The following is a 12,128-nucleotide window of genomic DNA, read 5'->3' as shown; positions in this document are numbered from 1 at the left end:
GAATTTATCTGCCGTAGAAAGTCATGTTGAGAAAATCTGAACCCTTTTTATTGTTAAAAACAAAAGAAGCACCTGAGAAAAAAACATGGAAATGTATTTCTTTAACTAACCATGGACTGATTTAAAGAGATAACACTGAGCAGGAAGTATACCACTTACTAAAAAAGTCAAACTGATGGTATAAAAAATGTAACTGCCAAAAATTTGAGACTGTTGAAATGATTATGGAGACTTTACAAGCCTGATAATTATTTTTATTGCCTCCAGAAGTATAAATAACACTCATATTACTCAGTCCACTTGTTTAAATCAGTTTTGATATTAAACTAATATTTGATAGTATACAACTGTAAGCATACAGGACTCATAAACACAGTGAGACTGAAAATTTTACAAAATCTGTAACATGTATGCCATGTGAGTGAGATCTAATAAAAGCAGTTACATAAGCAGATGACAAAGCACTGGTCTAAGAAAGAAAATGAGAGAGACAGAGATCGGTTCCTATGGCAGATCAACTAAAACAACCAATAATATCAAAAATCAAACAAGCACTTCCTGTCTGAAAGGTCAAAGAAAAAGCCAAAGAAATAAAATCCTACAGTAAATCTGTATAATCCTTCTGGACTTGTAGTCGAAGAATGGCATCCATAAAGACCGGCATATTGACTGTCATGAATGTTTCAAGAAAATGTTTAGAAGATGGGTCTCTCTGGAATTTAAAAACCTAGTCAAGATTAGTATTTTTTAATGTTTTCCCGTTCTTATAAATCTGTACAGTCTTTAAAAACATATTCCTAGACATCTGCGTGTACCAGAATGATTTGGGAAGAAAAGGGACATCTAATACCGGGAAGCAACGGGTAAAAGGTGGTTATGATCTAAGGCAAGGGGCCAGAGAGCTTTCACCAAAAGGTTCTGCAAAAGCAGGCTAATTCTAAGCAAGGCTGGTATCATCTATGAAGAACTATGATGATGATGAGAAGTTCCTACTGTCTGTAGAAATTCTAACATTACATGAATTTTTAAGAAAGCCAGGGAGAAGCTACGAACCTCACATCAATCCCAAGAAAGAAAATGTCCTCTATGAAAGTACAAAATGAAATCAGAAGCACTTACATAAGTTTACAAAGGTGAATTATATGTCATCAACCTGATTGTCTTCTGTGACAAAATGGTTGGATACGTGAACCTGTGGTACATGTTATATAGTGGTTCATGTTTCAGCGCTCAACATCACCAAGGTTTTTGACACCATCCCTTGCAGCAATCTTATGAAAGCTGACAAAATATGCATTGGATAGATAGATTCAAAATTGTCCTGGCAGCTGCGCTCTAAGGGTAGGAATCAGGTCCTTTATATTCAGTTGGTGGCCAGTAATAAGCTGAGCACTAAGACAATATGGGGTCTTGCGCTGTTTAATATTTTCGTCCTCAGCCTTGATGGTGAGACAGACTGAACTCTCAGTAGATTTGTGGATCATACTAAACTAGGAAAAGTAGCTGACACGCTGAATAACAGAGCTCCAATCCAGACACTTAACAGACTTCAGCGCTTGGCCAACAGAAACATGAAACACAACAAGTAGAGGTACTAAGTTCTGCACTGCTGATCAGTAACATGTTCTCATCCTGAATAAAACAAACCATATATTCAATTACATTGAATGTGGTAGCAGTAGATCAAGATAAATTATTACTCAACAGGTGAGGCTGTATCTGCAATATTAAGCCTGGTGTTTGATCTCCCACTTCTAGACACATATTGATAAGAACTCCAGAGGGTTTGGAGGTTAGTCAGAGGCTTAAAGCACATGACCTACAGTAAAAAGTTGAGGCAGTTAGGCTTAATTTAAAACCATTACCCCTCGTCCTGTCACTGCTGTCTCTACTAGAAAGATTGTCCCCATCTTTCCTATAGGCTCCCTTTAAGTACTGAAAGGCTGCAATCGGGTCTCCCCGCAGCCTTCTCTTCTCCAGGCTGAACAAGCCCAACTCTCTCAGCCTGTCCTCATAGGAGAAGTGCTCCAGCCCTCGGATCACTTTTATAGCCCTCCTTTGGACCCACTCCAATAGTTCCATGTTCTTCTTGTGCTGAGGGCTCCAGAGCTGAATGCAGTACTCCAGGTGAGGTCTCACCAGAGCAGAGTAGAGGGGCAGAATCACCTCTCTCGACCTGCTGGCCACGCTTCTCTTGATGCAGCCCAGGACACGGTTGGCCCTCTGGGCTGCCAGTGCACATTGCCGGCTCATGTCCAGACTTTTGTCTATCAGTACCCCAAAGTCCCTCTCAGCAGGGCTGCTCTCGATCCTTTCATCCCCCAGCCTGTATTGATAGCGGGGATTACCCCGACCCAGGTGTAGGACCTTGCACTTGGCCTTGTTGATCCTCATGAGGTTCACAAAGGCCCACCTCTCCAGCTTGTCCAGGTCCCTCTGGATGGCATCCCATCCTTCTGGTGTCTCAACCGTACCACTCAGCTTGGTGTCATCTGCAAACTTGCTGAGGGTACACTCGATGTCACTGTCCATGTCATTGATAAACATATTGAACAGCACCGGTCCCAGTACGGACCCCTGAGGGACTCCACTCGTCACTGGTCTCCATCCGGACACTGAGCCGTTGACCACTACCCTTTGGCTGTGACCATCCAATCAATTCCTTATCCACCGAACAGTTCACCCATCAAATCCATGGCTCTCCAATTTAGAGAGAAGGATGTTGTGGGGGACCGTGTCAAAGGCTTTACAAAAATCCGGATAGATGACGTCCATTGGTTTTCCCTTGTCCACTCTTGTTGTTACACCATCATAGAAAGCCACTAGGTTGGTGAGGCAGGACTTGCCCTTGGCGAAGCCGTGCTGGCTGTCTCGAATCACCTCTCTGGCCTCCATGTGCCTTAGCATAGCTTCTAGGAGGATCACAGAGGTGAGGCTGACAGGTCGGTAATTGCCAGGGTCTTCCTTTCTACCCTTTTTGAAAAGGGGCACAATGTTTCCCTTTTTCCAGTCATTGGGGACTTTCCCTGACTGCCATGACTTTTCAAATATCATGGAGAGTGGCTTGGCAACTATGTCAGCCAGTTCCCTCACGACTCTGGGATGCATCTCATCAGGTCCCATGGACTTCTGTACATTTAGGTTCCTCAGGAGGTCCCGAACCTGGTCTTCACTTACAGCTGGAGGGATTTTATCCTCCTGGTCTCCTTCATGCCATCCATCGACTCAGGAGGGGTGAGGAGAGAGGTTGCCAGTGAAGAGTGAGGCAAAAATGTTGTTGAGTACCTCAGCTTTCTCCTCATCCGCTGTTACCTGTTTGCCGATCTCGCTCATGAGCAGGGGTACGCTTTCTTTGACCATCTTTTTCCGGCTGACATACCTGTAGAAGCCCTTCTTGTTATTTTTCGCATCCCTTGCCAAGTTCAGCTCCAGCTGTGCCTTGGCCTTCCTGACCCCATCCCTACACAACCGGACAGCTTCCCTACACTCTTCCCAGGAAGCCAGTTCCTTCTTCCACTGCCTGTGCAGTTCCCTCATCTTCCTTAGTTTGACCAGCATCTCTTGTCTCAGCCATGCCGGTCTCTTCCCTTCTCTGCCCGACTTCTTACACTTGGGGACTGAGAGCTTTTGCGCTCTGTGGAATACATCCTTAAAGACCTGCCAGCTCTGTTCTGTTCCCCTGTCCCTGAGGACCGTTTCCCAGGGAGTCCTTCTGACTATCTCCCTGAAGAGCTGGAAATTTGCCCTCCTAAAATTTAGGGTCCTGACTATGCTCTTCATTATTCCCATTTCCCTCAGTAGCGTTAGTTCCACCAGCGCGTGGTCACTGCAGCCCAGGTTACCTCCGATCTTGACATCCCCAACGAGCTCACTTGCATTGGTGACCACCAGGTCTAGTTTTGCAACCCCTCGGGTAAGGGTGCTTATTACCTGGCTTAAGAAGTTGTCTTCAATGCATTCTAGGAACCTGCTGGATTGCCTACAGCTTGCCATGTTGCTTTTCCAGCAGATGTCGGGGTGGTTGAAGTCCCCCAGTAGGACGAGAGCCTGCGAGCGCAAAGCCTCCTGGAGTTGGAGGAAGAACGCTTCGTCTGTCAGCTCCTCTTGATCTGGCGGCCTGTAGTAGACACCAACCACCAAGTTCCCTTTGTTGCCTCTCTCTCTGATTCTTACCCATAAGCTTTCGACCTGCTCGTGGTTATTCTTGAGGGACAGCTCTTCACTCTGTCGTGTTTTCTTGATGTAAAGGGCAACACCCATGCCCCTGCTTCCTTCTGAACAGCCTGTAGCCATCAAGAGCTACATTCCAGTCATGGGATTCATCCCACCAAGTTTCCGTGATGGCAATCAGATCGTAGCTTTCCAGCAGCACGATTGCTTCCAACTCCTCCTGTTTGTTTCCCATGCTGTGTGCGTTTGTATAGAGGCATTTCATCTGAGCTGTCGGCCTCGTTACCTTCATAGCAGAGCACCCCTTTTTTCCCTTGAGGTGTTTCATGGGTATTTTCTTGTTGGCACCTGATATCTCAGGCACCTCCAGCTCCCTTCCACAAGACTTCCACATTGCTCCAGTGTCCCTCACATGCTGCTAGGCAATGGGTTGAGGGCTCCTACTAGCCCCCCATCCCTCTAACCATTGTGTATCATCCCCTAGCCTGTCGCTGGCAAGCCTGATAGGTTCCCCTTCCCCCTTCACCTCTAGTTTAAAGCCCTGTCAATGAGCCACGCGAGCTCCTGGGCAAAGATCCTCTTCCCCCTTTGAGAAAGCTGGCTCCCATTTGATGCCAGAAAGCTTGGTGCTGTGTATGTCGTCCCATGGTCAAAGAATCCAAAGTTGTGGCGGTGACACCAGTCACGGAGCCATGTGTTAACAGACTGAGTCTGTCTATGTTGCTGAAAGTTTCTGCCTACCACTGGAAGGAGCGATGAAAATATAACCTGTGCTCCAGATTCCTTTACTAATCATCCTAGGGCTTTGAATTATTTTTTAATTACCCTCGGGCTACTTACTGCAACTTCATCCGCACCCACGTGGAAAAGCAGCAGAGGATAATAGTCTGAGGGTCGGACCAGTCTAGGAAGTTTCCTAGCAATGTCCTTGACCTGTGCTCCCAGGAGGCAACAGACTTCCCTGAGAGGAGGGTCTGCCTGGTATATCGGACCCTCTGTTCCCCTCAGCTGGGAGTCTCCTACAACTATGACTCGTCTCTTCTTCCTTGTGGAGCTGGTAGTAATACAAGAGGGAGGTCCTTCTTTGTGCCTCCTCCAATGTGGATGGGTCAACCCCTGCACCATCCACCGTCTTGTCCTCCACGTCTACAGCCTCATACCTATTATGCAGAGGCACCTGTGGAGATGTTGTGGGCAAGGGAAAGGTTCGCCTCCTGCCCCGACTGCGGACTCGCTTCCCCTCGCTATTTTCCTTTGCGTCACTTCCTTCAGCCTGATGAGGGGAGGTTACTAGTGCCCTTTGGTCTCGGGCCTTTTTTACAGGTTATTCCTGGGTAGACTCCTGGGTTGTCAGGGCACGGCTCCACCAGCTGATCTCCTGCTCAGCCTCCCTGATGCTCCAAAGCCTATCTGCCTCTTCTCTTAGCTCTGCCACCAGGCAAAGAAGATAGTCCACCTGGTTGCACCTTATGCAGTTATTCCCTTTGCTGTTGTCCGTTTCCAGCCCTAGCTGGTGGCACTCGCTGCAGCCAGAGACCTGGACAGCTGTGTGCTTTCCAGGGACCTCAGTCTGGGTTGAGGCTTCCTTTCTGACCAGCAGAGAAGAAGCAGCCTTCTGACGGTGGGGTGCCATGGCTGGGCTTCCTTCCTGCAGATGAGTTTCCCGAGCTTGCCTCAGGAGCTTGGGGTGGGCCTCTGCCTTCCCTGCACGCCCTGCCTGCGCAAACTGCCGCGCAAACTGCCGCGCCTCACCTTTCTGACGTGTCACACCCTGTTTGCCCACCCTGTTCGCCGCGCTCCTAGTCACTTGTGCTCCCTAGGGTTTGCTCTTGTACTCAGGAGGGTCACGCCTCTGTCACCGCTGACTCCACCCCCACTGAGTCAGAGCTGCCCGCTTGTTAGCAGCTGACTCCTGCCTGCTCTGAGGGGAGGGGGGGGTGCTGGGGTGCCTTCTCCCTCCCTGCGCTTTTGACTTCGCAATTCTGCCGCTTTAGGAAAGGGTTCCCCGGAGCAGTTGTCCACTCCGGAGCCCTTCACCTCAGTGGCTTCACTGAAATGGTGACCTCATATGAGGTCATGATCATTGTCGTATCTCCTTTGAGTTACTACCAGTCAAGTAAGTTCAACTAGAATGATCTTACAGGTAGGTCACTTGCAGAGACAACACTAGAAAAGGACTTGCAGATTCTCTCTCAAAGCCTTTCTCTACCAATCCATATTTCTGAAGTTAAAATAAAAAATACTGGCCTAACTAATGATTCTAGAAAGCATGACAGTTAACAAATACAGTTCGTTCTTTTTTATTTCTCTGGAAATATTCAGAAATCATTTTTTGTCTGTAATGTCCGAAATAACTTTCCATATAAAATTAGCTATAAAACTTTCTCTGATGCACATTGAACTTTTTCTTTTCTCAAAACTAGAGAAATAGAGAGACTATAATAATTAACTGAGAAATTATAATAACTAACTGACTGCCAGCTAACACATTTACTTTGGATATCATTGTCAATCCTATGTCCTGCTTGATTATGGGGAGAAAAGGCAAAACAAAAAGAAAAAAAGTACAAGAAGTTATGTAAAAAAATGAATATAATTTCGGAAATCTTTGCTCCTCTCCCAGATTACTGTAACACATCTTCAAATGTTAGGAAATGTGCTGTGTGATCTATAAAATACATCTTTTAAACAAAACTGAATGTAGTAAAATCACTTATGGAATGGTGGTACATATGGAATTACTAATGAGGAAAGGCTGAGAGAGTTGGAGCTGTTCCACCTAGAGAAGAGAAGGCTCTGAGGAACTCTTATTGCAGCTTTCCAGTACTTGAAGGTGACCTACAAGTAAGCTGGAGAGGGACTTTTTACACGGGCATGTAGTGATAAGACAAGGGGTAGTGACTTTAAACTGAAAGAGGGAAGATTTAGATTAGATACAAGGAAGAAATTCTTTGCTGTGAAGGTGGTGAGGCACTGGAACTTATTGCCTATAGAAACTGTGGATGTCCCCTCCCTGGCAGTGTTCAAGGCCAGGTTGGATGGGGCTTTGAGCAACCTGGTCTAGTGGCAGATGTCTCTGCCCATGGTAGGGGGTTTGGAACTACGTGATCTTTAAGGTCCCTTCCAACCAAACCATTCTATGATTCTGTGATGGTAATTAACTTAAAACGATAAATCTCCCTCCTACTTATTTCTTCCTTTTCTCTTTCCTCACTTAGTAGCACATGTGTGCTCAATATTTGTAAATCTAATACAGTATTTAGATGAGCAAATTAGTGTAATTTGCCTTCAATATAATTTTTTTCTAGATTATGATAGATACCTGCTCTCTTCCAAGTAGATATTTTATCTTCTTTGCATACTATGTACAGGCTATATTGCACTACATAATTTTATAAAGAATTCCATTTCACTTTTTACTGAGAAGTTCTGTTTTGAAAGAGCAGCTCAAAAACAGCCATAATTTTTTAACACATATATTTTCCATGTTCAGTATTAGAGAAATGATACAATGGTAGGTTTAGATTTTACCTAAAATCTGAGCCTATCCGTTTTCCATTTTCTGGTTCTCCAGGATCTGGACACAAATTGGATGCCTGTTTAATACCTCCCTCATTTACTGGAAAAAAAAAAAAAAAAAAAAAAGAGAAAAAGAGTTAAAAAATACAGTTTTTAGGAAATACAGAGTTAAGCAATAAACAAATCAGAAAAAGTACATTATCTGCATTTTATGTCCTTTATAACAGATTTTCTACATAATATGATCACCATATAATCTCTAGTTTCAATACATAAGTTTCTCCTCCCTATAATAACCAAAGCATGTGTTTTTTGGTTTTTGTTTTTGTTTTGGTGTTGTGGGGTTTTTTTAAACCACTTTATTTTTATAAGTTGTATTGATCAGCTATTTGTTTGCTTGCAATATTAATAAAACCACATGGAAATGTTATTACTATTCCTTTACAAACATTAGCATTTAAAGGAGTGTTCATCAAGTTTAGAGCTGTAAGATTTTAGTCTGAACATAATATGATAAATGTCATCTCCACTAAGACCTGACCTTTTCTTCTTGAATTATAATAAAATTTGAATGCATAGGCTCATGTTGAGAGAATGGTCCTTAATCAGTATTGAAAATGAAGATATCCCCAAAATATGGTGATCTGAATGTAAACTCAAAATACCAGATTGCTTTGCATACATTTATGTTACAGTAAACTGAAATGGATCTTCAGAGAGAAATTTCCTGTAAACATTTCAGTGTGTTTTTCCAGAATTTTTCATGTAATTATCTATCTCTCTGCATATTCAACTACTTGTTCACTCATTTTTCTTTTAAAGCATTATATACTGTCTCATAATTTTTATAGCTTGCAAAAGTAACCTTTGAAAAACAGTTTTAGGCCAAAATAATTTTATTAATTTTGTGCTTTTTTTTTGAAGTTTATTGAACCAGGAGGCAGCCGTTCCCCAAAATCATTAGCAAAGGAGGTTGGTCTTCCATTACTTGGCAACTTCATGGCCCAATAGAATATTTTTTCAAAAATACAAGTTTACATGAAACCAAGAGATTTATACTAAGTAGAAAGAGTTTTTCAACTTTATTAATTTTTGTTTCTGATGAACCAGACCAATGGATTTGCAGTATTAGATTTTAACTTCCCTTTAAAGAAAAATTTGCATATAGTTAGGCTTATCACATTACATTGTAAGTTGAGTGTATCTGAATAAAAAATTGTAGTTTCTAACTACACTTCTAAAGAGTGGTCATTAAATTTCTGCTTTTAATGAAGGACAATAGCATTAAGAATACTTGGGGATTATTCTTTCCTTGAAATTTGTATTCTTACACACACAGAAAGGGAAGAATTGGTTTGGTATCCCTAAGGAAGTCAAAGGTCAAATGAAAATGTTACAGAGGGTGAAAAGGAAAATGTTTCAACTTAGCACACTTCTTAAAAAAGCTATCAAGCTCAGTCCTTGTCGGCTGGAACCACAGTATTTACCCTCCTCTGCTACAGAAGAGCTGTACCGTGTACAAGTTTATTCTAATAACAAAGGCAGTCTCTGTTCATCTGCATCTTTATGCTCAGGGGACTTCTGGGCAAGGAGGGCTCTTCCTTAGAGCCCATCCATATTACTGGCTTTCAGTCTTTTCCTCCCCCAGTACTTGTAAGTGTGATGAAAGCATATTAGCTATAGAAACCCAAGTTCTTGATAGTGTTGGAATATGTATCTCTCTTGCAATGACAATGACTTAAGCTCCATTTCACAAGGCCATCTAGTAGGAATTGGATGGGAGTTCATTTAGAATGAACTCTCTCTTTGAAATGTCTGGTATGCCTTTATATAGTTCCAAAGCCTATATAAAGACATTAGAAATTCAGAATCGTCATAAGCAGCCTTTATATATAGAAGAGCTCTTAAATATTTGGTTAGACAGGATTCTCTGAACAATGTAGGAAGAGAAAGGAAGTAAAGTATATTTGAGAATGAGTAGGGAAAAAGATAGTTGGTTTTGTGACAGTTTGTTAACTTTTTCTGACATTAAAAATATGTTGAAACTATAGTTAGAAACTTATTCATTGTTCCTGACAACAATATTAAAGAAATTAAAATAAAATGGCACCATTTGGGAGCCATATCATTTACCTATGCACACAGAAGAAATTCTTTAGTATGAAATAATAAAGTAAAAATATTGTTTAAGCAGAATTATTTCTATTTATTTTAATACATGTGTTAATATTTCAACTAATTATTTTATTTTTGTACACTATATTTCCCCATACACAGGTAATAGAGTGACTATTCATATAAGATAAAATGTTCTATTGGTTTTTAAAGCACAAGTACTACTACATACTTCAATTGCTACCAAAAATGGAAGCTTGAAAATCCTGTGGCTTTTTGACATCTTCTGTATAAAGTTCTTAAAAAATAGTCTATGAATTTTTTTATGGATTTATTAATATTCATAAATAAAAATATAAAGGCTTATGTTTAAGAAAATCCATAAAATAGTTACAGCGACAAAATTAAAATAAGATATATACCACAGTACAAAGTCAGAAGAAAAAGTTATAAGTAGAAGTCATTAAACCTATTTCTGATTTCATCTCAAATCAGAAATGCATTTAAGCACAAACTTATATCCATTCTGTTAACTATTTGCGAAAAATAAATGCACATTTTATTATTTTTGCATTGATGTTACTTTTCCAGACATAGTGCCATAATGCTTGATTTTTCAGTCTACTGGAATACAGGTCTACATAGTTCCCCAGAATCTTTCTTTCTATCTATCTATCTATCTATCTGTCTGTCTGTCTGTCTGTCTGTCTGTCTATCTACCTACCTACCTACCTACCTACCTACCTACCTACCTACCTACCTACCTATCTATCTATGTTTGGTTTATACCCCAGATAGTCATGTGACAATAAGCGATGAAAGGATTTCCTGCAGTAAATTAAAGGCTTCTCTACATAAAGCACTCATTCATGGTTTGGACGTGAAACTAGGAGAAATTCCAGACTTCTAGTTCAGATAGAACTGGGTTCCATGATGATTTTCTTTTTTGTTAGTCTCAAAACTTTCAAAATGAAGTTGATGGATACTTGTTTCAAAGTATACCGTCATATCAAATATGATTGTGACTTTACTATGTGCAAATCACCTGTGAATTAGTATTGAATGTTATATACCTGATACATTAAAAACCAGTAAGATAGGGAAAAGATACACGAGAAATGTTAGATGGTAATTTCTAAACACATTGCTAATACAAGGCATAATGTAAAACAGGTATTCACCTATCCTTATCTTATTTCCACTAATAGTTGAATGATGGTCATCCTTTTTTAAAGGGCCCTACCTGTCATTGTAATGCAAGCACAGATCCAGCTGAGGCAACATTGAGAATTTTCGCTAAAGTTTACAGATAAATACACAGGCTTTTCATGAAATACTACCTCTTCAATTTCCTCAGCTAGCAAAGCGGCTAGCTAACCAAATGATAGATTATAATATAAAATCCTAGTTATCTATTTATGACAATATTATGATCAGTAAAGGTATAAATCATAAAGGTTTTCACTTTCACTTATTATTGACTCATACAAGTAATCTGCTTTGCATAACCAATAAAACAAGATACAGATGTTTTCAGCTTTACATAGAATATAATAACATATGAAATTAAAGATTTTCAAAAATATATTGATAAATTTCATCACTAATTTCATAAAAATCACCTTTAGATATCACAAGTGTCTGGTACTTTACTGTAAATATGCCATGCCTATTAATGTTTATGTAGTGGAATACTTAATGATTTGCGCAAAATAAATTTATAGAGAAACAGTCTGTTTTATCAGCTATTGTACTATTCTCATTTGTAACTATAAAAGTACAGGTGGACCATCAGACAGAGACCTTAGTGGTATACCTTATGAACACTACTGTAACTATCTTACTGTTATTACTTGTTGTATAATTACATTTGTCACCCCATATGTATAAAAAGAATACCTGTTTTTAAAATCTTCATATAAAGTTTTCAAATAAACCAGAAATGCCTTACAGAACTAATTAGGTGATACAGTTTACAGAAAAGTTGAGCATGGCAATATGCTATTTTATAAAAACTAAACAGAAGTGTGTTTTCCTTTATTTTTCTTACTTAGTAAACCTTAAAGGGTCTTGCTGCTTGAAGACAACTTTTTAATATAATTTCCAATATGTTGACAGTTTAAAATCTAAAACTAAAAAATGCAGTAAAAGTTATGCCAATGTGCCCTGCAAAGTCCTGGAAACTGAATCCATCACTGACACTTTAAACAAAAAATTAATGCAAATGTGTTCAACCTAAGGAGCTTCGAAAGCATGTCCTTTCACCCCTGTGAAGAATAACGAAATGATTTATAAACAGACATAGGCTAAGCAGTTAGTCCATC

General features: G+C 40.5%; 1 protein-coding gene across 4 annotated transcripts in view; it reads right to left on the bottom strand.

The window, feature by feature from the left end:
• CSMD3 (CUB and Sushi multiple domains 3) overlaps positions 1-12,128 on the bottom strand; it is a 767,725-nt gene that overhangs the window by 453,261 nt on the left and 302,336 nt on the right. For all 4 annotated transcript variants that reach the window (XM_075415663.1, XM_075415665.1, XM_075415666.1 and 1 more), the window contains one exon: positions 7,702-7,789. In XM_075415663.1, the coding sequence (XP_075271778.1) occupies positions 7,702-7,789 (88 nt within the window). The remainder of the gene's footprint in view (positions 1-7,701; positions 7,790-12,128) is intronic.

Source organism: Opisthocomus hoazin, chromosome 3 (assembly GCF_030867145.1).
Source record: "Opisthocomus hoazin isolate bOpiHoa1 chromosome 3, bOpiHoa1.hap1, whole genome shotgun sequence".
Taxonomy (NCBI): domain Eukaryota; kingdom Metazoa; phylum Chordata; class Aves; order Opisthocomiformes; family Opisthocomidae; genus Opisthocomus; species Opisthocomus hoazin.
Note: the sequence above shows the minus strand (reverse complement) of the source record. Positions and strands in the feature narration are given on the sequence as shown.